The 23951-nt window shown below is 45.5% G+C and overlaps 2 protein-coding genes across 3 annotated transcripts in view; one reads left to right on the forward strand and one right to left on the reverse strand.

The window, feature by feature from the left end:
* Positions 1–15263, reverse strand: ZBTB3 (zinc finger and BTB domain containing 3). Of its 2 annotated transcripts, none has more exons than XM_088480105.1 (3): positions 14958–15263; positions 14402–14563; positions 1–2452 (listed from the first exon to the last, which is right to left on the reverse strand). In XM_088480105.1, the coding sequence occupies exon 3, from the start codon at positions 2448–2450 to the stop codon at positions 369–371; it is 2082 nt and encodes a 693-aa protein (XP_088336231.1). In that variant the 5' UTR covers positions 2451–2452; positions 14402–14563; positions 14958–15263; the 3' UTR covers positions 1–368. The 2 variants fall into 2 exon arrangements, with proteins under 2 accessions (XP_088336231.1, XP_088336232.1); XM_088480106.1 differs by lacking the exon at positions 14958–15263 and adding an exon at positions 14677–14896.
* The window catches only part of POLR2G (RNA polymerase II subunit G), a 23251-nt gene continuing 14336 nt past the window's right edge, over positions 15037–23951 (forward strand). The window contains exons 1-4 of the mRNA XM_088480107.1: positions 15037–15431; positions 19560–19669; positions 20630–20789; positions 21704–21754. Coding sequence (XP_088336233.1) covers positions 15420–15431; positions 19560–19669; positions 20630–20789; positions 21704–21754 — 333 coding nt within the window. The 5' untranslated portion in view covers positions 15037–15419. The remainder of the gene's footprint in view (positions 15432–19559; positions 19670–20629; positions 20790–21703; positions 21755–23951) is intronic.

The raw sequence follows: 23951 nt of genomic DNA on the forward strand, positions 1-23951 counted from the left end.
TTGATCATTAAGAGACGCTTTTTTAATGATACATGATCGTAGTACCTCATAGAAGACATCACTGATCCATCAGACTGATATCAGAGCACTGCTCGGTGCACATGTCGTCCCCTTTGCACATGATTATTTAAAAAAAAAAAGTCATTAAATGGACTAGGGTGTTTATTAGTTACCAGCTGGAAAGCTGTTCTTTTTGCTGCAGTTATTACACCAAGTGTTGGAGACTTTGAGCAATTGTTCTATTACAAAAAAAACATTACTGTTGAATAAATTAAAACCATTAAGAAGAAATCCATGGGCTAAAAGGGAGAACAGAAATATTCCATGTCCACAAGGGACACAGCTCTCCCAAAGTACATCACTGTAATTTAAGGCAAGTTTGGGGGTGTGGGCTCCATGTCCACCTTTGGTTTTTTGACACCCGGCTCCTGTTGACTGTGTGCCTTGCGGATGTGTCTGTATAGGTCTCCACTTTGAGTGTAGCTGCGCAAACAGTAACGGCACTCATAGGGACGTTCTCGTGTGTGCACTGTTGCATGCCGACGGAGAGTGTAGGAACAAGAGAATGTTTTTCCACATGTCTTACAAGTGGGCACATCTTCAGGAAAAAGAGGAAAACCATGGTGTCCTTCAAAATCCTGTAAGTACATTGCTTCTGGGTGCATGGAAGAAGGCAATAAGCCTCCATAGTTTGGGTGGTGCCCACCTGTCACAGTAATCATGTGGTAAGGCAAATATGCAGATTCTTCCTCCTCTTCCTCATACCCATGCCTTTTAAATGCCCCAACTGCCTTCTCACATTCCTCGTCAGATATTACAATGGCCTCTATTTTCACCGCTACCGCCGGGGCTGGCTGTCCCTCACTAACAGTGGAGCTACATGGACTAGGGGCAGCTGCAGTTTCCATGCCTGGCTGAGTTGTGGTAGTGACAGTCAACTCTGATTTGGTGCATTCCCTTTCTTCCATCTTGGCAGAAGCAGAAATAGGGCTGTGCAGAGAGTACCTCAATGTACCTGGCAGTCCCAGTGCATTACTAGCAGACTCTGAGTTTTGCAGAAAGAATCTGGAAGGGCCCGGTGGTGCAGACATGCTACCCGTGGGCTCCTGCATTTGTAAACTGTATCTGGAGCGTGACGGCCCTCCTTGAACGCTACCTGTGGGTTGTTGTAGGGGATATCTGGATGTGCCTGGCAATTCTGGACTCTGTAAAGAGTATCTTGAAGTGCCTTGCCCTGTCAAACTGCTGCCAGTGGGCTCCTGAGTTTGCAGAGAGAATCTGGAGGTTCCTGCCATTGCCAAAGTTGTACCAGCTTCATTTTGTGGTTGCAAAGAGTACCTAGAAGGAGGTAATGATTGGCTATTGATGCCAGAAGTGTCTTGAGCCTGATGAGAATATATAGAGCCTCCATGAGTACCCTGTGTGCTACCTGCTGGTTCTTGTCTCTTCTGGGAATTTCTGGAAAGACCTCCCTGCAAACCTGGATCAGTGTCTTGACTCTGAGAGAACCTCTGAGCAGATGGTGTGAGTGTACTTTCTGCCGTTTCTTGCATGGGACATATTACAACCTGTTCAATCTCTTCACCCCCCATCCTCTCCTGTACCTCAAAACTAGAGCTGCCGGCAACCTCCTGACTACTCACTGTTGCTTGTTGCCCCTGACACTTCACACTCCCTGTGACTGCTTCACTACTGCCAGCACTTTCTTGTAATTCAAACCTAGAACTGCCTGCTAGACTCTCTGCAATGTTCTTTATCTGGAACCTAGATGCTCCTGCTACTCTCTGCGCACTCACCGATGCTTCTAGTCCCTGACACTTTATACCTCCAAGCAATTTCTGTCCACTGCCTGCAGTATCCTGTCTCTGATGCCTACTGCTACCTGCTGCTTCTTGTGAATGGTACATAGCACTCTGAACTCCTCTTTGGCCATTCCCCACTGTTTCTTGCCCTTCGTATTTCATACTTTTTGCACACAACTGTCCTCCCTCTAAATCCTCATGCTCCCGGTCTCCACCACCATCATGCTCTGCCCCCAAGCAGCCTGATCCACTTTCTTCCTCTCTGCGAGTGCTATCAGCCTCAGCTGGTGCTCGGCCTTGGAGCCTTTTCTTGCAAACTCTCACAACTTCATCCATATGCAGATAGCTAGCAGCTGCCAAAACATCCTCAGTTGGTGCCTCCTGAAAACCAAGTCGACCACAATACATGAAATTGAGGAGCAAAGAGAAGGCTGGAGCTGTGACAATTTGGTTGTTCAGTGTGAACTCTTGTGTGTCCGGTCGCTCCCTACACGACATGTGGAAAAAAGGGCTGCATGAGGCCAGGATGGAACGGTGAGCCAGGAATCTGGCAGTACCCACAGTAACTTGACAATCACAAAGGAAACCCTGGGACTGCTGCTCTCTAAGGCTGTGCAGTATACGGCGACTGTGGTCTGGGAAATCCATGGCTACAAAAGAAAAAGATACAAGTACACATTATTGAACTATTGAGATGGATAAAAAGGAATAAAAACACAGGTTATAACAATTTGCAGAAACAAATATTAAGTGAGAGGTAAGACCCCTTTTTTCATAGAGACTTAAATGTGATGCCACAATCTTGCACAAGTATACTCACATCACTACTCAGAGTTGTGGGGTAACCATGGCCCTGATTTAGAGCCGGACGCTCTGACCAGAGCGCTCGCTCTGAATCAGGGCCGTCCTAGTTAAATTTGGAGCGGCCTTTTGGACACTCGCATAGCTGTGGGTTACCACCCACAGCTTATGCGAGCGTCCATGATGATGCTCGCGATGGTCAAGACCATCGTGACCATCGGGCTTGCGACGAGACCCTGCGGTAGGGTCTCGCTTCCGCAAGCCCTGGAGTGATTTTGGCTCCATCAGAGCCAAAATCACTCCCACTGACATCACTAGTGATGTCAGTGGGGCCGGCCCCAGACGGTAGGCGTTCCCATGGGAACGCCTCCGTCTGGCAGCCACGCCCCCGGCACGCCCACCAAAGGGGGCGTGCTGTCACTCACCATCAACAGCACGCCCCCTTTGGTGCGAGACCCGGATCGACAGCTTGGCTGTCGCTATCCGGGTCTCACGCATGCGCACGACGGAGCTCCCTCCGTCGTGCGCATGCGCATTTGGGTACCATCGACCCGCTAGCGAGCGTCTTGCGCTCGCGAGCGGGTCTGAATGAGACCCCATGTGCCTTAAGTCAGTATGTAGATTCACGCTTGCCTCCACACCTCCCCAAAAGATCACGATACTGTCCATGTCACATATGTAGCATTGCTCTTGTTTACATACTGTACATACTATAGGGCAGGTCAGTCACTGCTTATCAGCACATTAATCTCATGAAATACTCTCATCTAATTGGCTACAGGTGATTTACGAAGAATAATAATGCTTTGCTAAAGTTTTCATTTTTAGTTGAAATTAAAAAAATAAATAAATATTAAATCAAAAGTACAATTAAATCATACAAACAAAAAACATCTACAATGATACAAAAGTTTTCCAGTATATTATTATAAAGTGAATATTTGCTTTTGAATTCTTGTAAAGAAAGGTAAGTAGGCGTCAATCACCAAGTTTTAATATAATTAGGCAGCTATGCTATTTAAATATGCAGGAAATAGGTAAAAGAGGTGCTCAGTGTTGAAGTGTACTAGCACAGGATTAGGGGACTGTATGCACCTACACTAAATTCATAATAAATGAATTAAAAGGAGCTTATCTCTATTACTCCTGGTGTTCCTACATTGTAGCCCTAAAGGCTTTTTAATACACCTACGTTTCACAGAACACAGAAATAAGCAGTTAAGTATATATGGTATAGTGTAGCATTTATGCAATATTCACTTACAGTGAAGTAAAATGAATGTTAATAAAGCTTAAGGGAATGACACTGACAGAGAGCAGCTATGCAAGGTGCCTGACCCAGGAAATCTTAAGTCCTTTCTGCCTTATACTAACACTATGGGGGCGATTCAATTGTTTGAGAGAATTCATTCCCATCTAAAAAGTGATGCGGAACAAAGTAAATTGTTTGGGCGACCAGCCCCGAGGCTGCACTTATCGCGGATTTCTGCTAGCACCCTGGTATTTAACACAGGAGAAACTGCTTAACATGGCTACTCGTGTGCATTAGGGAGCTAGAATGGGGCCATTGCCAGGCTGGTTGCGTAAACAACTGAATTAGGAGTTAATTTTCTAAAACAACTGAATCGTCCCCTATGATGGATAAGGCATAGCAGACGGACCAATATCCAGCAAGGGTATCTGAGTGCAGTAATAATGTGTCCATTTCATGGATCCTACACATTTCATCTCTTTAATGCTGAGTACACACTGGCAGATATATTGGCCGCTCAATTGATTGATCGGCCAATATATTGTGTGCCAGCGATATGTCTGAACGACATTGTTAACAGACACATGGCGTCAGCTGTGCTGCACAGCGGATGGCAGAGATATCTATCTATCATGCTGTGTGTACGGGCGATCAGCCGACCGCTGCCAGCAGGACCCACAGCAAGGTAACAGATGATGGTTGTTCAGTGTGTATGAACCACCATCATCTACAGATATATCCGATAGGTGTGTACCCAGTTTAAGACTGCCTCAGGGGGGTAGATAATCTGCTAGGGCAGTAGTTTGAGTTATAATTTTATACGAATAGCAATTCATGCACATAGGCTGGCCATGTGGCTCACAAGCTCAGTGACTACAATTAGAATGTGCATATTCTGGTACAAAAGCACCAGTGTCCATGTTAGGCAGAAGGGACCGGAGGATTTCCTGGTTCACCAATCAGATTCTAGCTATTATTTTGTAGAATGTGCTAGATAAATGACAAGCAAAATCTGATTGGTTGCTATGGGCAACAACTCTACTTGTAAAAACCCGCACTTTAGTAAATATACTCCCGAGTCTTGTAGGAGAATACGGATAAGATTGCTCTTCTACGAAAAAAACTTTTTATACCAGTGCTAAGGAGCTCTAATGTTATCAATTGGGTAATATTAACCCATAACTATCCCACCAACTGCAGTGGTGGGAGAAGTTAATGTATTATCATTAGATCCCCTGGAGTCCATGTTATTTCTCTTTTTTTTTTTTTAAATTCTATTTATTAATGACAAAAAAAAAAAAAAAAAAAGGAGAATTATGGTAAAACTTACCCTTGTTAACTCTATTTCTTCGAAGTCCATAGGAACCACAGGGAGACAATGGGGTGTAGGTGGTACTCGGAGGACCGGACACCAACAGCATTTTTTTTTTCTGTCCCAGGATGCTCTGGTCTTTCCCCTTTACCCCACCCACAGCCTGAAGGCAACTCAGTCTTGTTAACAAGCCCAAGACAGGAGCAGTATAGGAGAGAAGGAAGACTGGTACACTGAAGAATCACACTCTCACACAGAGAAGGAAACAAGTGACCAAGAGAATAAACCCATAGAAGCCAGGTGTGTCAGGGCGGATGCCCTGTGGACCCTATGAACTTTGAAGAAAGCGAGTTAGCAAGGCTAAGTTTTATCATAACTCTCCTTTTCTTCTTCAGGGTCCATAGAGCTCCACAGGGAGACAATGGGGATGTCCCAAAGCAGTTGTTCAGGAGAGGGGACGCTCCTGGAGAACCCGGAGTACCTCTCCTGAGAGGCAAATGTATCAAAGGTATAGAACCTAAGAAAGGTGTAGAATGAGCAGATAATGTAGCCGGTACAGGAAGGCCAGCCTGCATATAAGCCTGTGAAATAGTCATACAAAGCCATCTGGCCAGAGTCTGTTTGTTAGCTGGCCATCCCTTCATGTGGAATCCATATAGGACAAAGAGGAAACCAGTTTTCCTGATGGAACTAGTACAGTCCACGTAGATCTTCAGAGCATGGACACGTCCAAGGATGCCTCACCTGCCGAGAGGTCTGGTGATTGAAAGGCTGGAACTACAATTTCCTCATTAAGGTGGAAACGAAAGACCACCTTGGGAAGGAAACCAGGGCACGTTCGAAGAACAGCCCTGTCCTGATGAAAAGATCAGAAATGGGGGGAACGACAGGAGAGTGCAACTAAATCCGATACCCTACGGGCATACGCTATAGCCAGAAGAAGAGTCTTCGCAGTAAGCCATTTGACGTCTACAGAATCTAGGGGTTCAAATGGAGGTTCTTGAAGTGTGTGGAGAACCACTGACAAATCGCATGGAGCCACAGGAGGGACAAAAGGGGGTTGTATACGGAGAACAAAGTGCAGGAAGGTGTGAACTTCCAGCAGAGTAGCAATACTGCGCTGGAATCAGATGGACAGAGCAGAGATGTGCACTTTCAGAGAGGCCAGACGAAGTCCGAGATCCAATCCAGCTTGAAGAAAGGCAAGGATTCAAGAAACCCAAAAAACCTGGAGTGTCAGTTTCTGGTAGCACACCATGGGAAATATGTATGCCACACCCAGTGATAAATCCGGGCAGAGGCTGGTTTACTCGCTCTGAGCATGGTCTGGACCACAGAGCTCGAAAACCATTTAAACTTTAGGAGGGATGTCTCAAGAGCCAGGCCATCAAAGAAAGACGGGCCAGGTCCGGACATAGACAGGGACCCTCAGACAACAGGTCCGGTCATTGTGGAAGTTGGAGAACAGTGTCTATGGAGAGACTTTGAAGATCGAAGTACAAATGGCGTCTGGGCCAAGCCAGAGCTACCAACAGGACCGTGCCCCCTTTTTGCTTGTACTTCCCAAGAATCCGAGGGAGACTGGAGGGAAATGGTACGACACATGGAAGGTCCACTTCACTGACAATGCGTCCATGAAGGCTGCGTCGGGGTCCCTTGTCCTGGCCCCGTACACTGGAAGCTTGTGGTTATGTCGTGAGACCATTAAGTCCACGTCCAGTAGACCCCATTTGCCCACCAGGAGCTTAAAAACTTCTGGATGTAGAGACCACTCCATTGCATGCACGTTGTCATGGCTGAGGAAATCCGCTTCCCAATTGAGAATCCCCGGGAACACTGCGGAGATGGCATTCGGCCCATGTGAGAATGCAGGACACTTCTGCCATTGCTGACCGACTTCGAGTGCCTCCCTGGTGATTGAGGTAGGCCACTGCCGTGGCTTTTTCGGACTGTACTTGTACTGGCCTGCCCTGAAGAATATCCTGAGGGCTCTATAGATGGCTCGGAGATCCAGGACGTTGATCGGTAAGATCGCCTTGGCTGGAGCCAGCGTCCTTGGAAGGAGTGCTGGCTGGTCACCTGCAAAGGCTTGCATCCATGGCGAGGCTTGCCCAGTGCGGGATCCAAAAGGGGCGACCCTTGTGTAAGTTGGAGGTCTGTAGCCACCAGGATGGGGACATGCTAACCTCCAGAGAGAGGCCCATCATCTGAGATCTGAGCAGATTGGGCAGAGGATCAGGTGTTGTAGGGGCCTGGAGTGGAACTGAGCGAACTCCACCATATCGAAGGTGGACACCATGGATCCCAAGGTCTGCATTGCAGAGTGAATTGACACTCGGCGACTGTAGAGTAACCTGCGCACTTGGTGTTGTAGTGCAGAGATTTTATCTGCTGTCAGGAATATTCTCTGAGCCTGAGAGTCCAGGAATGTTCCCAGATGCACCATTCTTTGAGAAGGGGTCAGGGAAGACTTTTTCCAGTTGATCAGCCAGCCGTGCATTTGCAGAAAAACAATGGTTACCTGTAGATGGCGGTGAAAAATCTCTGGAGAGCTTGCTAAGAGCAAGAGATCATCCAAGTATGGGAGCAGTCTGATCCCTTGACTTTGAAGATAGGCCGCCATAACTGCCATTATCTTGGTAAAGACCCGTGTAGCTGTAGAAAGACCAAAAGGCAGTGCTTGAAATTGGTAATGTTGCTGTAGGACAGCAAACCGGAGATATCGCTGATGAGAGATCGCTATAGATAAATATAGGTAAGCCTCCTGAATGTCTAAGGACACCATAAAGACCTGAGGCTCCATAGCAGGACAATACAGCGTAGGTTTCCATATGAAACCTGGGCACCTTGATAAACTTGTTCAGAGACATGAGCTTGAGGATAGGCCGATGAGATCTGTTGGGCTTCTGAACCAAGAAAAGAGAAGAGTAATAACCTGTCCTTCGCTGTGATGTCGGGACCGGAATTATTACCCTCGAGAGTAGTAAGGACTGAATGGCCTTCTGGAGTAGCACGGCTTTGCTTGGGTCCGATGGAAGTCCTGTGCAAAAGAACTGCTGCGTGGGGGGGGGGGGGGAATGCCTCAGGAATGAGAGAACGTACCCGTGCGAGACGACTACTTGTACCCAGGCATCTATGGTGTCTGACGCCAGGGGGGAGGCCCACCCTGTCAGGCTGAAGGCTTGTCCTCAGATTTGGTAGGTGGACATCTAGTAGCCCGGGCCTGTTGTTTGGTCCTAGGCTTGGGAGGTCCAGGTGGATGCCGACTGCAATGGAAAGGACTAACGTTTAACTTTTCCCTGGGGATGAAAGGACCAAATGGATGACACCTGAGGCCTCTTAGTAGATGCAGAGGGCAAGAACGCCGTCTTAGAAGCTGCCAAGGTAGTCACAATTTTTTCCAATTCTGGGAACAAACAGGATCTCCCCCAGAGTCAGGCAGACTACAAAGGCTTTTTACAGTGGAAGTCTGACTTCCATGAGTGAAGACAAATTATACGGCAGGCTACCATGGAAGTAGCAGATGCTTTGGAAGCTAGGAGACCAGTAGCCAAAGCTGCTTCTCCTAAATAGGAAGCTGCTTCCCTAATGTGAGAGATGTAGGACAACTGTTCCCGAGAAGCATCAGAGGGAAATGTGTCTACTAGGGCCTCTGCCCAACTGTCAATGGCTTTTGCCACCCAGGCCGTAGCCCTGGCAGGATGAGTAATAGCTCCTGTAAGAGTATATAGGTAAGGTAGAGTTCTTAACCAGGCGTGTCACATGGGAATCTACTGCAGGGGAAACTTCCCATTTAGCGCAATCAGTAGCTGGAAGAGGGTAAAAAGAAATCAAACGTTCAGGCAGCTGAAACTTTTTAATTTGCGTATTCCATGCTTCACTCATTAGCTGATCAGAGTGAGGAAATTCCGGCAAAACTACCTTCTGTCGTTTAATGCTCCCCAGGGGGGGGGGGGGGGGGGTAATGTGGTCGAGAAAGAGAAAGATCTGTATCTTCTGCCTCCCCAGGTGATAACTCAGAATCTGATAGCTGGGTGGACTGGGAAGATAGCAAAGCTACTAAGCGTGCTGAGACCTGTGGCTGCAGAAAATAGCTGCCGTGAGTCTCTGAGGGGGTGGAGGGTGAGGGAGGAGCAGCTCAGGGGCAGCAAGACTGCAGTGGAATGGTGACCTGAGCTGGGGGAGGGGCCACAGGGAGAGGACTGTCTCCCCTATGCTGACATCAACCACCGGGTCCCTGGCCTCAGCTGTCGCCTGCATCAGTATAAGTTATACCCTGGCGGTCTAGAGGAGTCCCGGGCGAACCAGTGTCTACATCAGCGCCTTCGGTCTGGTCTCCTGAGACCGGAGGTAAGACTGCGCATGGACGCGGGAATCCCCCTTACCTGTCGCCTTGAGCCCCGGCTGCAGTTTGGGGACTGAGGAGCCCCGTTGAGAGTACCTAGTCGGTGGCTGGAGTCGCGGCGGGGTGATGGAGCAGCAGTGCAGATGCCCAGAGGACTGTCTAGCACTGCTTGCTCGGTTATAGTAAAAATAAAATAAAGCTTGGGTTGCTTATCCTTTGTTGGCATGCCTGTATTTATTTTGTCTACTCTGTATGACCCTTCACTGTTTTCCCCACTGTCCGATGCTGCTTAGCACTACGGTGCTTTACAAATCAATGACGATAATTATAGCAACAAAACAGTCCATTACCTGCAACAATAAGAATGTGGCGTGTGTACTGATATGCCGCACACTACACACAGGGCCAAATAAAATAGGGTGTGGGATTCATTTGCCTTACAAAACATTGCAGCTTTAAATTTGACTTCTAACTCGCCAAAATCTCAGCAGTTTCAGAATCTCCCTCGACTCCTCTACCTTTTTCAAACTCTCCCAATCTATGTTCCCCCACATGTATTTATATTCCTGCAATTTCATAGCTCACGCTTAATTGGGCATGTAGGCATCCTCGTGTATGTCTAAAGCTAATCCAACGTTCCACAAGGAGTGGTAGACCTGGCATCCCTAACTTTAAGAGATACTGTATGGCTACACAACTCACCTAGGGCCTCATTCAGACCCACTCGCAAGCGGCTGCCCGCTCGCAAGTGGGTCGATGGTGTGCACTGCGCATGCGCACGACGGAGGGAGCTCCGTCGTGCGCATGCGCCAGACGCGACGAGCGAAGGACTTTCCTTCGCTCGTTGTGTCTGATCAAAGGGGGCGTGCTGTCGATGTCGATTGACAGCACGCCCCCTTTGGTGGGCGTGCCTCCCAGACGGAGGCGTTTCCCAAGGGAACGCCTACCGTCATAAGCCCATAAGCCGGCCCCACTGACATCACTAGTGATGTCAGTGGTAGTGATTTTGGCTCTGATAGAGCCAAAATCACTCCAGGGCTTGTGGTTGAAAACCCCGACCACAGGCTTTTGGTCGCAGTGGCGGTGGTCGCGATGGTCAAGACCATCGCGACCATCATCCTGCATGCTCATATGAGCTGTGGGTGGTGACCCACAGCTATACGAGCGTCCAGGAGGACGCTCCATTTTTATGGAGGACGGCCCTCATTCAGAGCGAGCGCTCTGCTCAGAGCGTCCGGCTCTGAATGAGGGCCCTAGTGCCTACTATGGTGCAATCCCGGAGCAAATAAGGTTTTGTAGGACAGTGAAGCAAATGGACTGGGGTTGTCCACTGTCTCGTCCCTCTTCTGGCTCCCTAGATCATCCTGCCCTCAACTCATCTCCTCTCACCCAATAGTATCCCACTAGTTAATGAGCTAGGATTGCGCTAATTGGAAAGGTTTGCTTGCTCCACCTGCTTGCCAAATTTTACAGATCTTTAACAATCCCCATTTCCCCCCCCAGGTATGACCAGAAATGTGCTCATTCACTGGAGGGCAGGCGATATCAGATATCAACTTCTTTCTCATAGGCTCTCGCGACATTTGAAGCCCTATGTTTGAGATGATCCTCGACTAGAGGTTTAATTTCCCTCTAATATCCACTGTAAATTGAGGAGTCGTCTTGTTCGTGTGACTCACATGAAGTTGCTTGGGAAGTTAATTTGGGGATGCATTGGATGGGGATGATTAATCAGAGATCTGGGAAAATATGGCCCTCCAGTTAATTTTGTGTTAAAATAAAAGAGAATGTTTATATAAATGATTGTATAGATGGTACTATGTAGTGTTCCCACTAGGCTGTTTTAGCTAACCGCCGAGTCCTGCCCTAAAATTGTGGTTTAGGGCTCACCGCCGGTGATAGGCATCTATTCACAGTGAGGGTAGAGCTTGGGGGAAGCCCAGCATGTCTGTAAGTGTTGGACACGCTCCTAAATTGGACACCGCTCGCAAAAATGTCCTTTCTACGGTCCGGCGTCATTCCTAGAATGAACACTACTACTATCTTCCCGTCTCAGTAATATGTTGCCAGATACATATGCTGGAGCGGCTGCACCTCTGAAGGTACCTTCCTCCACATTTGGTGGTCGCGCCCAAAAATTAAAAATCTTTGGTGGGAGGTCACTGGTCTCTTCTCCAGTGTTCTCCAGATCCCCGTCCCGTGTGAACCCAAGTTTTTCCTGCCTCTGGGACTCCCTACGGCAACTAGGCACAAAAACAACAAGTCACATTGCTATCACCTGTCAGATTGCCGTTAATTGGAAGCAACCTGCCTCCCCTTCTCTTCAATCATTATTATCCCATATCTGGTATACATACCGTATGGAATACATGACCAGTATCATTAATAATTCTTCCAAATTATTCAATAAAGTCTTGGGCCCCTGGCTTGCCTCGCAAAATGCCCCTTCTCCATTTGAAATAGGTTAATTTAACTTCCTATCCTCTACCTTTTTATATATAGCCAGTTTGGTGTCCATCCACCCAGATCTCTCTCCTCTTCCTGTTTCTTCCTCTCTTCTCTTTACTACGGTTTGCCACACCGTCACTTCTCTAGAGCCCTATCTTCTTTTCTCCTCCCCCCTTTAATAAAACCGGTCACTATGTGACATGCAATATTTTGATGGGCATAGACTTCTGTTCTGAGTTTCAATGCTCATTGATGCCTGTCAGTATATCATTGCCTCCTGCTATGGCGACTGTCTCAATAAACTTTATGTTTAAAAAAAAAAAAGGAAGCAGCAGCGTGATAAATTGTACCAATGCAAATGGGCATCTCTGTATGAAGAATATCAGCCACGGCGTTAGCATAAAGACAGAGACAAGCCAGCAGTGAAAGCCGCGGCTGCATCCGACTCAGAATTAGGCCTAAGGACTTGCTGCCATTCATATTTCAGGCTGTAATAATATTTTATGCAAGTTTAAAAATATATTTATATTCCTTCTGTCCTGTGGCAATTTGAGGCAGCGATGGGCCTAGGATTCTTAGTAGTGACGGCTGCTTTCCAGTAGTCCTTGTTTTCCCTACACTCCATCATGCTGCACTTGTTCAACATTACTTTATTTTAGTCTTGGAATTTTGTAAACTATGATTAGAAACTGTTTTTTTGGATTACTTCTTTACATGTGAAATGTATTACTCCCATGGCATTTACATGCTTAATCTAATGAATGTGCATCACTAAATCAGAACTGCTAAATCAAGCTAAGGTGGGTACACACCTAGCAGATATATCTGTAGATGATGGTCGTTCATATCATCTTCCAGGCCGCCGCGGGTCCCGCTTGCCGCCGCATGTGTACGGGCAGTATGCAGAACGCCCGTACACACTTGCTGATGGATAGATATGTCTGCAGATATATCTGTCCATTGGCTGTGCAGCACAGCCAATGCGATATGTCTGAACGACGTCGTTCACAGACATATCGCTGATACACACTGGCCGACGGGCAGCAGATATATTGGCTGATCAACTGATCGCCCAATATATCTGTCAGTGTGTACCCAGCTTTAGATTACAATGAATGTAACAATGTTTTGTTATTTCTATACATCATTAATTGATGGGGTTTCCTATTTCTAAATGCAAGGTACTACGTAAATTGAATTATTGCAGGAAGTATTAAAGGTCATATGGGACTGGTGCTGAAAATGATCAAGGACCTATTGTGAGAAGCAGAGGTGTGACCAGTGTCATGTGGGCCCTACACTATCAGCCCCAACGTATCCCTAATACATAGAAAAATTTACATTTTAAAAGGTAATATTTTCATTAAAATGACATTTAATTTATAAAGGTGCCAAAAGTGGACCACAGCACCGTACATACTGCAACAGTAGGACAGTACAGGGTACACAGAACATTACATTACAGTAACCAAAACATAAACAGAGAACAAGTAACAACTAGTACCACAATTCTCAGTACACAATACAGCTGGGAAGGCAAAGGCTGTGGTTGAAGGGCTAGAGAAGAAGGCTGTGAGAACAGGAGGAAGGAGGACCCTGCTCTTAGTACCACAGTTCTCAGTACAGCTGGGAAGGCAAAGGCTGTGGTTGAAGGGCTAGAGAAGCAGGCTGTGAGAACAGGAGGAAGGAGGACCCTGCTCTTAGTACCACAGTTCTCAGTACAGCTGGGAAGGCAAAGGCTGTGGTTGAAGGGCTAGAGAAGAAGGCTGTGAGAACAGGAGGAAGGAGGACCCTGCTCTTAGTACCACAGTTCTCAGTACAGCTGGGAAGGCAAAGGCTGTGGTTGAAGGGCTAGAGAAGCAGGCTTTGAGAACAGGAGGAAGGAGGACCCTGCTCCTAGGAATTTATAATCTAGGGGAGACAGACAGATGACATGAGACGTGAGCATATGGATGGGGACCTGAGGGCAGGAAGTAGGTGAGGTAGAGGTGACTGGAGTAGAAGGATGGGGTGAGCAGCCTGGTGACAGGGTTGTGTAGTAAAATTGTACGCTTTGATGAACAGGTGGGTTTTCGGGTGCAGGGTTTTATGTGGTCTCTCCCAGTTTTAACCACAGCTCTCACATCCACCAAGGGGGCAGAACACAGGTGAGATGGGGTGTGCTAGAGAAGTACAGGAGGATCTTAATTACTCAGGGGAAGGGGTGAACATCATGATAGGGCATAGAATAGTAAAAGGTTATGCTAAATTGGCTTTTTATTTAGAAAATATGAATGGTACAATAGGCTTTCTACAGGCAACAGCACCACCAGTGGCTACTGCACAGGAAAACATCTACAATTACGGTACTTCTGAGTGGTACATCACCTAGCAAACAGGAACATTTATAATCAAGAACAGATATAATAAGGAGAAACTCAGGCTATTTTGTTAGTGCTTACCTGCTGGGTATGCTGTATGTATATATATATATTAATATGCCAAGTATCAAATTAGCAAGTGTGGTCACTTTAAATTTGAGACACTCCACTTGTTCCTTGTGCAAAGCATGCCATGGTGATTAGCTGAGGCATTTTCCCGGAGTCCAATAAACCACTCAGTACCTGTCAACAAATGTACAAGAAAATAAATATGATGCCCACAGGGAGCTCATTACTACAAAATAAACAAAACATTGTTATACTTTGTTAACTATTTACCTACTAACATGCCTTACCTCTTTGCTGAGCCACTGAACTAGCAACATTATTGGGCCAGATGGGTACGTGGGCAATTATCAATGAATCTAATGTGTATGTAGCATTGACCTTACAATCATCCACTTATATCACCAGCTCTACCTCCCTCGTCTGATGTAGACCCATACAGCAAGTACATTATAGATCAGTGTGAGAGATGCTCCCTATCTCTGAGATCAGCAGGCTGCTAATTATGACTAATAATACATTATTTCATAGTGGGGGGGTCACGTGATGTCCACCCCCTCCTTTCCCTCACCTGCACAAAGCGAGCCCTGCTGAGCCCGCCCCTCCTGCGCGCTGATTGGTCAGGGGGATGACCAGCCTGAACTATTCTTTACTGTCTTCATAGCACGCGATGGGCACCGGACTCAGCCGTTTAGCAGGGTCCGTCGTTATCCCGCTTTCTGAAGGCCGTCTTCGTTCTTTCGAGTCTGCTTACATCCGTCAGTCCTACCTCCCTCTCCTCAGACAAGGCCTACATTCAGTCCCCTGCTACACAGCAGCCGCTACGTCACTTCCTCCACAGTCTGACGTCTCGTCCAATGCGCCACCCTTAGTCGTCATTTCAACAAACTTTATTGTTCGCGGGGTTCTAGGGAGTGAACACAGAGGCTTTTCCTGTGCCCACTGCATTGGAGAAAGGGTTAGGTCTAGACTAGAGTTCCTTTCTGCACATAGGATCTAGCATCAACCTTGGAGAAAGCTCTCTCTCTCCGCTATGTTTTACCACGTAAGTGTGACGCCGTATTTATTATTATTATTATTATTATTATTATTATTATTATTATTATATATTGTGACTGGCTGAGGGTGATTATGTATGTTTAGCTCATTGCATACCGAGCACATTATTGGTGTGTAGTGTACCCTACACATAGATAATGCAGGGGAGGCACTCATGGTGGAATACGTCCCCCTAACCATTTTGTTTTTCGTATGGACTGGGTCGATAAAGCCCTTTGCTGTTATTATCATTTACAATGTTCTTTCATACTGTATGTCCTATTTGGCACCCCATTACGTTTAGTTACTTGATAATATTTTCAGGTTTGTTACTCTATGGCATTGTTATCTATATTTTTACTGGTACTCCAATAAAAAAAATATATATATTTAGAATACTGCATTCCGAGTTCTCCATTAGTAAACTCCAAAGATACCATGTCATATAAAACCACATAGGCTGAAAAAAAGACAATAAAAAGCTATAACAAAATAAAACCGCCTGGCTAATATTGTGTAGGTGGCCCCAAACCAGCTCTGACTCATCGAAGCATGGCTTCTCAAGATCTCTGAAGGTGTCTCTATGGTATCTGGCACCAAGATGTTGGCAGACGGTCCTTTGAGTCTTGTAAAGTTACAAAGTTGGTCCTCCAAGACTCGCACTTGTTTTTCCAGCACATACCACAGTTGCTTGATCGAATTGAGATTTGGGGAATTTGGAGGACAAGTCAACACCTTGAACTCTTTTCCATGTAATACCCCTTTTACACCGTCGCTAAAACCCGGATTTTTGAAGGGTTAACCCGGGCAGCTCCCTGGTGTAAAAGGGCAGAGTGTTGGATCGCCGGGTCGAGAGACCCGGCAATCCAACCCAGGTAACTAGCAGGGTTTAACACGGGCGTAGCCTGTGAAACCCTGCTATGGGAACAGCGCACTCCGGGTCACGATGACCTGGAGTGCGCTGCTAGCCGGCCGATTGGTCCGGCTTCAGTGGCGCTTGGAGATGACGTCATCTCCAAGCGTCCACTTTCACTCCGCAAAAGCCGAGTCTATGCAGACCCGACTGCGGTGTGAGCGGCGCTGACTCGGGAATATCCCGAGTCAGCGCCGGCAAAATTCAGGGTTTGATCCGGATAGGAACTTTGTTCCAACTCCGGGTCAGACCCGGAATTTAGGTGGAAAAGGGGTATTACTCAAACCATTCATTAACAATTTTTGCAGTGTGGCAGAGAACATTATTCTTCTGAAAGAGGCCACTGCCATCAGGGAATAACATTACGATGGAGTGTAGTTGGTCCGCAACCATGTTTAGGTAGGTGGTAATATCCACAAGACTGCTAGGACCCAAGGTTTGCTAGCTACATGTAGTGTTCATTCTAAGTCCGGCGCAGGCCAGGGTGCCGGACCGTAGAAAAGGCACTCTCCGAAAGGGCATCCGAAAAGGGGATGTGGCTACGAGAAGAAGGCATTTACAGACATGTTGGGCTGCCCCCAAGCTATCCCCTCACTGTGAATGCTGGTGCCCATTGTAGGTGCTTTCGGCGGTGGACAGGAGTCAGAATGAGCAGTCTGACAGTCTGCGGCTACCCAGGCCCATACAATGCAAGCTGCGATGCACTGTGTGTTCTGACTCCTTTCGATCATAGCCAGCCTTAATGTCTTCATCTATTTCTGCCCCAGTAGCTCTCATGTGGGATAGGACCAGACTGGTTACCCTTCGCTCTCCACGTGCATCAATGAGCCTTAGGAGGGCCCATGACCCTATCGCTGATTCACTGGTTGTCTTTCCATGAGACAATTTTTGTAGGTACTAACCAGGAACACCACACAAAACCTGCCGTTTTGGAGATGCTCTGACCCAGTCGTCTAGCCATCACAATTTGACCCTTGTCAAAGTCACTCATATCCTTAGGCTTGCCCATTTCTCCTGCTTCCAACACATTTCCAACAATTTCAACAACTGAGTGTTTACTTGCTGCCTTATACAGTCAGGTGCATAAATATTGGGACATTGACAGAATTTTCATATTTTGGCCTCTGCTCACCACCACAATGGTTTTGAAATGAAACAAGATGTGCTTTAACTGCAGACTTTCAGATTTAATTTGAGGGTAATTACATCCATATCAGGTGAACGGTGTAGGAATTACAACAGTTTTTTCTTATATGTGCCTCCCACTTTTTAAGGGGCCAAAAGTAATGGGACTATCAACTCAAAAGCTATTTAATGGACAGGTGTGGGCTATTTCCTCGTTATTTCATTATCAATTAAGTAGGTAAAAGGTCTGGAGTTGATTCTAGGTGTGACATTTGCATTTGGAATCAGTTGCTGTCGACTCTCAATATGAGATCCAAAGAGCTGTCACTATCAGTGAAGCTGATCATCAGGCTGAAAAATCAAAACAAACCCATCAGAGAGATAGCAAAAACATTAGGTGTGGCCAAATCAACTGTTTGGAACATTCTTAAAAAGAAAGAACGCATCGGAGAGCTCAGCAACACCAAAAGACCTGGAAGACCACGAAAAACAACTGTGGTGGATGACAGAAGAATTATTTCCCTGGTGAAGAAAAACCCCTTCACAACATTTTGCCAAATCAAGAACACTCTCCAGGAGGTGTCAAAGTCAACAATCAAGAGAAGACTTCACAAAACTGAATATAGAGGGTTCACCACAAGATGTAAACCATTGGTGAGCCTCAAAAACAGGAAGACCAGATTAGAGTTTGCCAAACAACATCTAAAAAAGCCATTACAGTTCTGGAACAACATCCTATGGACAGATGAGACAAAGATCAACTTGTACCAGAGTGATCGGAAGAGAAGAGTATGGAGAAGGAAAGGAACTGCTCATGATCCAAAACATACCACCTCATCAGTGAAGGATGGTGGTGGTAGTGTCATGGCGTGAGCATGTATGGCTTCCAATGGAACTGGTTCCCTTGTATTTATTGATGATGTGACTGCTGACAAAGGCAACAGAATGAATTCTGAAGTGTTTCGGGCAATATTATATGCTCATGTTCAGTCAAATGCTTCAGAACTCATTGGACGGTGCTTCACAGTGCAGATGGACAATGACCCGAAGCATACTGCAAAAGCAACCAAAGAATTTTTTAAGGCTAAAAAGTGGAATGTTATGCAATAGCCAAGTCAATCCCCTGACCTGAATCCGATTGAGCATGCATTTCACTTGATGAAGACAAAACTGAAGGGAAAATGCCCCAAGAACAAGCAGGAACTGAAGAAATTTGCAGTAGAGGCCTGGCGGAGCATCACCAGGGATGAAACCCAGCGTCTGGTGATGTCTATGCGTTCCAGACTTCAGGCTGTAATTGCCTGCAAAGGATTTGCAACAAAGTATTAAAAACTGAAAGTTAGATTTAGGATTGTTTAGTTTGTCCCATTACTTTTGGCCCCTTAAAAAGTGGGAGGCACATATATAAACCGTTGTAATTCCTACACCGTTCACCTGATTTGGATGTAATTATCCTCAAATTAAATCTGAAAGTCTGCTGTTAAAGCACATCTTGTTTGTTTCATTTCAAAGCCATTGTGGTGGTGAACAGAGGCCAAAATATGAAAATTCTGTCAATGTACCAATATTTATGCACCTGACTGTATATCCCACCCCTTGACGGGTGCCATTGTAATGAGATAATCCAAGTTATTCACTTATCCTGTCAGTGGTTTTAATGTTAAACTTGATAGGTGTAAGATCCAAGGGTTCAATGTGTTCACATTGTACTCTGGTATCCCTGTGGACAAATACATCGAAACAAATTCGTCTTATGTGACCTGCCTACGAGTATTGTTTTCGTTCAGCCTGAGTGCTGCCTATGTGGTTTTAGATCAATCTAGTCTTGGGTACAGTAGAAGACTGTCTTTGATATTATTTGTTTTACTTTTTACTACACTTCAGGGTTTGCTGCCTTGTGTAGATGTAGGTGCAATGCGTTGGGGGTTGTGTAGAGGTAGGTGCAATGCGTGGGAGGTTGTGTGCAGTAGAGGTAGGTGCAATGCGTGGGAGGTTGTGTAGAGGTAGGTGCGATGCGTGGGAGGTTGTGTAGAGGTAGGTGCAATGTGTGGGCGTTTTTTCCCTTGTATAATGTTAGCTGTGCTTTTTTTCCTGTAGATTTCCCTGGAACATGAGATTCTCCTGCACCCAAGATATTTTGGACCAAATCTTCTTAACACTGTCAAGCAAAAGCTGTTCACAGAAGTAGAGGGAACATGTACTGGCAAGTAAGTGTAACAAATAATTGTATGTGTCTAATTAGTATGTAGCCTTACAATTGTTACAGTACAATTAAACACTGGACAGTAGTCATAGGCAGCGTACTGCACATTGCATTGCATTATAACAAGTTCATCCGCTGCAGTTATGTTACAAATGCACGTAATTTACTTTGCAGTATGTACCATGTATCAGAAATGGTAACAGCTCTTATGGGGAGATTTACTGAAATGGCAAAGTGGAGGTGTTGCCCATAGCAACCAACTAGATATTAGCTATCACTGTATTAGGAAATGATAGCTAGGATCATCCACTTTTCCTTTTTAGAAGTTTTAACACATATACCCCTGGGATTGTTTTGAAAGCACTTCTGAGAAAATGCATAAAGCTTGAATAATAAAGCATGTAATTTCACTGAAGGGATGTCTTCTAGACTCTATAATTCAGATGTGTTTATACTTCCCAACCATCCCGATTTCAGAGGGAAAGTCACGCTTTTCGGGCACTGTCGCTGTTCCACCCATGGGCAGCGGTGTCTCAAAGGGGTGAGGGAGGATGAGGGAGAATTTGATCACCGTTGTAGAGGGTCACAAGGCCACTCCCCTTCCAATTAGGCAACACCCACCTTCGGTGCACTCTGGGCCCCGAGTTTTAACTGCCAAATGTTGGGAGGTATGGGGTAGCATTTTGTGCATCCTACCACTTAATTAGGTGTTAGCAATCTGGCACATGTTCTAAAGACCTTTTATACACTTGTGTGATATCATATGAGTTAACATTGAATCTTATTTGCATCAAAAGATTTTCACTCTGGATCTAAGTATTGTGGAAAATAGTTTCTAGATAGGAAAGAGATGTATGTGAGCCATAGTTCCAGCCCTATCATTTTTACGAACACCTTTGCAGAAATGTGCAGCCTGTGAAGGCCTATACTATATGTGTACATTTGTACTCCCTTTTTTCCCCAGGTATGGTTTTGTGATTGCAGTCACGACAATTGATAACATTGGTGCAGGTGTGATACAGCCTGGCAGAGGCTTTGTCCTATATCCTGTTAAATATAAGGCCATCGTCTTTCGGCCCTTCAAGGGAGAAGTAGTGGATGCTGTTGTTACCCAGGTGAACAAGGTGAGGATAAGGCTTTTATTTGACATAAATATATTTTTCGGCTATCCTACCTGGGAAGTTGGGACTCTAGTGTGTAAACCTATAATTCCCAAGGCGGGCACAATACCATCTGGAAGAGTTGTGGCTGCCTCTTACTAAGTTTTCTCTGCAATGTTTCTATACAGCCGTAGGGGTAACTTAGCCTCACTGTGTCTTTCGTTCATTATTTAGAGCTATTAAATATTGCACATTGTTGGGTAGCAACTTATTTAGAGAATATTGACAAAGGCTTGTTGGCCATAAGATTATTATTACTGTAGGCTTCATTACTATAATAAAATTTGGCAATAATTGATTGCAATGCGCTGACTTGTTTTCTTTTGTTGCCATCTTTGTTAAACCAAGCACGTTTAACCAGTGCATTGATATCGGGAGCTGACTCCAGTGTTGGTAGTGAAGAATGTTTGCACTAAATGCACAGGATATATACCTAGGTTTCATTGTGCAAATAAATATGTATACTATTGTAGGAATGAACAGCTTTAAATATCTTTTAAAAAATATATTTTTTTAGTAAAGCATAAGGATAAATAAACCAATGTTACACTTCCGGATGAATTTTGGCCCAATAATGGGATCATTACCTATGTGTAAATTGTTGTATTTATTGTGTGTCCCTCCAATGGTGATATATAAACACAGGCTTGGTAAATCAGTTTTGTTGATCAGCTTCCAGTATAATGCATATTAGAGGGCGCTTGGAGGGGGTGTTTTGTTTTTAATTGTAGTTTTTCTTCTAATGTTGGGTCAACTAATAAATATGTGATTCCACAGGAAAACTGTTAGACACATTGTTACCTTTCCAATGACCCAGTATTTTTAGGAAGCAATGTCCAGAAATCTTAGTGTTTAACAATGTTTCTTGACTCTTGCAGGTTGGCTTATTCACAGAAATAGGACCTATGTCATGCTTTATTTCCAGACATGTGAGTTTTTCTAATTTATACTTTTATCAATTACTATAACCCTGCTATTTGTGGAGTGTAACAAGTGAGGAGTAAATGTCTTGCTGAATGCAAAAAAGGTTTCTATAGACAAATAGGAGAGCAGCTCAGGCAGGGAATGAATCATTGAATAACCGTGATTGGTAACAGCCTGGGGAGCCTTCTCCTGCTGCCAATGGCTCTTTTCCCGCTCTGACTTATTTTCTGCTGTCTTACACAGCGGATAGAGGCCCAGATTTCACAACGAGTGATATTCTTGTAATTACTCATTACTAATCTTAAATGGTGCTCCTACCAATCAGTGTCATGTGTTTTAGGAGATAAATGGTTGGAGCACCATTTAAGATTAGTAACAAGAATATCACTCATTGATAACTCAGGTCTAGAGTCTGAACGGTAGCAGTCCGCTTCCATGTCATGTGACCTCTTCTACACACTGTAAGAAGGTCACACTGCACATCTGGGCAGGAGGAGCGAGTGCTCTGGTCAGGACTCGGACAGATGAGTATTTTGGACTTTCAATGAATGGGGGGGGGCATGTGAGCTGTGTCAGTGAATGATGGTGTGTGGGGAGCGCTGTGCATACCTCCCATCCATCCTTAGCTGATCTCAAAGGTGGATGAGCTGTTCAGTTCTGAGTGCAAGTGCAGAACATTTGGGGGAATTTAAGGCAAGTGAGGTCTGAGTGGCATGTGGTGGAATTATGGAGAAAAATGGAGGGGCATGTTGAGGAATTTGTAGGTGAGTGACATTGGATGCTGAGGTCGTTTTATGGCTATTTTTTTATTTTAGTCTTTATATTAAGGGTAACTTGTGGCCCTTGAAGTATGTCATGTTGCCAATCACTGTTGTGTAATCATTTACACAGGCAGTCAGTACGATGGGTGCTCTTCCAGCATGAATAAGGCTAATGGCACAGTTGGCTTATTAAGTTAGTGTTTTATAGATAACTTTATTTTCTGCCTTTATTCTATGGAGTGAAGACTACATTGATTATAATGGGAGGTGACTGCAGTGATTAAACACTGCATTTCTTTAGCTACAAAGTGCTGGTGTCTGGTAGCTCTGTGTGACATAACCATATGCTTGCAGCTCATCTGTGTCCTTTGTATTCTATAAGGTTATGTATTCTCACTTTACCTGATCCCCACTTACCTTCTATCATACTACTCAATTTATTATTCTTATCTCCATTATAAATATGCATAATTAATTATTATTATTCACCACATTACTTTTTAGTTTGGTATTACAGGCATAAACGTCATGGCCTAACCTGGCTCTAACCTCATCTCTACTGTCCTCCCAATTCAGAGTATGCCACACAGTAGTGCCTCCAATTGATAATATAAATAGCTTAGTCACACAGTGATTGCGCTGAATGAAAAAAAAAAATGTGGGTCCCAGGGACCTCGCACTTTAAAAGTTTGGGGTCTCCATGGGGAGTGGAAAACAGGGGGCACAATGGAGCTGGAGAACACACAGGAGAGCAGAAGGGGTACAGACACGGGGAGAGGGGAACAAGGGTGCAAGGGCAGAGTACACAGGAGAGCAGAAGGGGTACAGAAATGGGGAAAGGGGAATGGGTGGCAGGGCAGAGTACACAGGAGAGCAGAAGGGGTAATAGTTTGCTAATAGGACACAAGTCAGTATCCCCATGTAATCAAACAGAGCACTAGACAATGCTTCCCTGTATAAAAATAACATTAGGACACCAGTCTCTGCTCCTGTGCTATAATAAATCTAAATACCATTTACCTGCTGCTAGATACAATGATACTGCAGTCACACGGTTGAAGGATGATGTTGGGATACTTCTACTGAAGGGGATCTATTCACTAGATAGGAGGAAGCACGATTCGGCAAACCAGGAGCAGCCTGGAGGTCAGGTGGAACATAGCCGGCAGCGATTGGATCGTGAGACACCACCGTCTGTGATTGGTGGTTGAATGCTGCCGTTGGTGATAGGAGAACGAGGCACCACTAGCGGTGATTGGCTGTCCGGCGGCAAGCATAAAACTGAGTCCCCCACTCCCTGTATCGCGTAAATAAGCGCTATAGCGCGTATTTTGCGTTCACTGACTCACCAGCTGCACTGAAATTCAGAGCCCGCGGTTGAAACTTATTGGATGCCCACGTTGACAGTAGCTTCTGCTGTGAGAAGGGAGCGAAACATCCA

This window comes from Taudactylus pleione, unplaced genomic scaffold (assembly GCF_031769625.1).
Source record: "Taudactylus pleione unplaced genomic scaffold, aTauple2 ptg000250l, whole genome shotgun sequence".
Classification (NCBI taxonomy): Eukaryota; Metazoa; Chordata; class Amphibia; order Anura; family Myobatrachidae; genus Taudactylus; species Taudactylus pleione.

Bases quoted from the DNA above. Each gene is read 5' to 3' on its own strand.
- ZBTB3 (XM_088480105.1), bottom strand. From the start codon at position 2,450: ATGGATTTCCCAGACCACAGTCGCCGTATACTGCACAGCCTTAGAGAG.